Source organism: Amphimedon queenslandica, unplaced genomic scaffold (assembly GCF_000090795.2).
Source record: "Amphimedon queenslandica unplaced genomic scaffold, v1.1 AMPQUscaffold_13096, whole genome shotgun sequence".
NCBI classification, from domain to species: domain Eukaryota; kingdom Metazoa; phylum Porifera; class Demospongiae; order Haplosclerida; family Niphatidae; genus Amphimedon; species Amphimedon queenslandica.
The window spans coordinates 29521-31270 of NW_003546668.1; the positions used below are offsets into that span (position 1 = coordinate 29521).

The 1750-nt window shown below is 37.2% G+C and overlaps 1 protein-coding gene across 2 annotated transcripts in view; it reads right to left on the bottom strand.

Annotated features, from left to right (window-relative positions):
* LOC109585252 (uncharacterized) overlaps positions 1-1456 on the bottom strand; it is a 4572-nt gene extending 3116 nt beyond the window's left edge. For both annotated transcript variants that reach the window (XM_020001249.1, XM_020001248.1), the window contains exons 1-5: positions 1303-1456; positions 870-1145; positions 460-720; positions 333-406; positions 61-274 (exon numbers count right to left, since the gene is read on the bottom strand). In XM_020001249.1, coding sequence (XP_019856808.1) covers positions 61-274; positions 333-406; positions 460-720; positions 870-1145; positions 1303-1423 — 946 coding nt within the window. In that variant the 5' untranslated portion in view covers positions 1424-1456. The remainder of the gene's footprint in view (positions 1-60; positions 275-332; positions 407-459; positions 721-869; positions 1146-1302) is intronic.
* Positions 1457-1750: the final 294 nt, after the last annotated feature.

Consider the following 1750-nt stretch of genomic DNA (forward strand, 5'->3'; position numbering starts at 1 on the left):
AGACCCCATGGTCTTACGGAGTCATATGATGATGCATGCACTGAAGTACAGTGTACTTACTAATAACTTTTTGATAGTTAATTTTTCCTGACGATACATTAAATTCACAATCAGAACCAGCCATTACATCCAACAGATCAACAGTAACATTATCAGTATCACTGATATCAAAGGATCTACTCCCTCCAAGTATACAGATAGAGCTGACCTCCACCTCTTGTGGTCTTATAAAACAATTACCAGGAGCCCATGATGGACTCCTGGTGTCATTGAACTATATATAATAGTGTGTAATAATAATAATAATTAACATTATTCAATAAATGACTCACAATGAATCCGATGACTAATTGCTCCTTGTCCTCTTCAAACAAAACCTCAAAGGGTCCCAGTTGAAAGTAAGTTACTAAAATATTAAAGATTATATTACATTATTATCACCATTAGTTATAACTTTACAATTCTCAAATGACACTGTTTGTTCCAATGCTCCTCCCACTCCAGCTGGATTAATGCCGGCAAATTCAATATTAAAGTCAATACCAGGAGGGAGTGCAGTATAATTAATCGAATACGGTAAAGATGAAATGCTGCAATGAAACACAGTGTGGTTAAGAGAGTCCTTCACTGTGGCCATAATGACTGTGTCATTGTCTTTCTGTCCTTCCACTTGTATGCCATTACAAGTAGCAATGGCATTTACATTCAACACTGGTTTATCTAAAAAATGAAAATATGCAAAAAAAAATTTATTATACTATAAAAATGAGCCAATTTCTGAAATATGCTCTTATTCAAAAAATTGGCTCCACAATCAAAAGCACAATAACGTCAATAATGCCATTAGTACAATAAAGTCTCAGTCTCACCTTTAACTGAAAGATAAGCAGTCAGAAAGCACTCATAACGGTCACCACCGCAATGAGTGCATATATCGTATGTTGTCCCATCATGAGACATATTCAGAACTGGGGTCACATATGAAAGTTTTTTCTTATGATTACCAATATTAGTAATATTAACGTTAATTTTTGATGAATAACATCCATCAATGTAGAGTCTTAACAGACTACATGCAGCAGGAACAGTTCCAGTAAAGGTTGCCGTCCTGCCGACATATTCCGTAGCGTTTAAAGGTCCAAGACCTGTAAACATAGACAATAATCGTAGACTAAACACAGCGTTAGTCTCGCTGGCCGGCCAGACCATTCCCCAGCCTACAGTCATTGGCGTCCACCCCAATGACTGTAGGCTGGGGAATGGTCTGGCCAGCGAGACTAACACAGCGTTTAGTTCTCTTACCATTGTCTATTATAGTCTTGTTAAAATGGGAGATGCTCTCTGGACAGCTACAAAAGATTTGTGGCAGTGAGAGAAGTGTAAAAGTAATGACGAAGCTTAAGCAGCAACCGAAGGAGGCCATGTCTAGTATCTAACTGTAGTTTGCGTTTCTTTCTGAATATAAAGGGCGGGTATAGGGGAATTTCCCTGGGAAATCCCAATCCCATCCCTCCCTGGTCATGATTACACTAGCTCTATCTGCACTGCATAGATAGCAATGCATGTAGATTAAATCAAATTGTCTTTGATTCTTTGCATAATAATTATAGCAAGAGTACATAATATCAAGAGTGATATTCTATTTCTAACACTACGAAAAGGTAACTATAAAATCAAGGATTAAATGTCCAAAGAAGTGTGAAAAAGTGTCCAAATATGTATGTCAAGAAGTTCACTTTATTACAGGTGC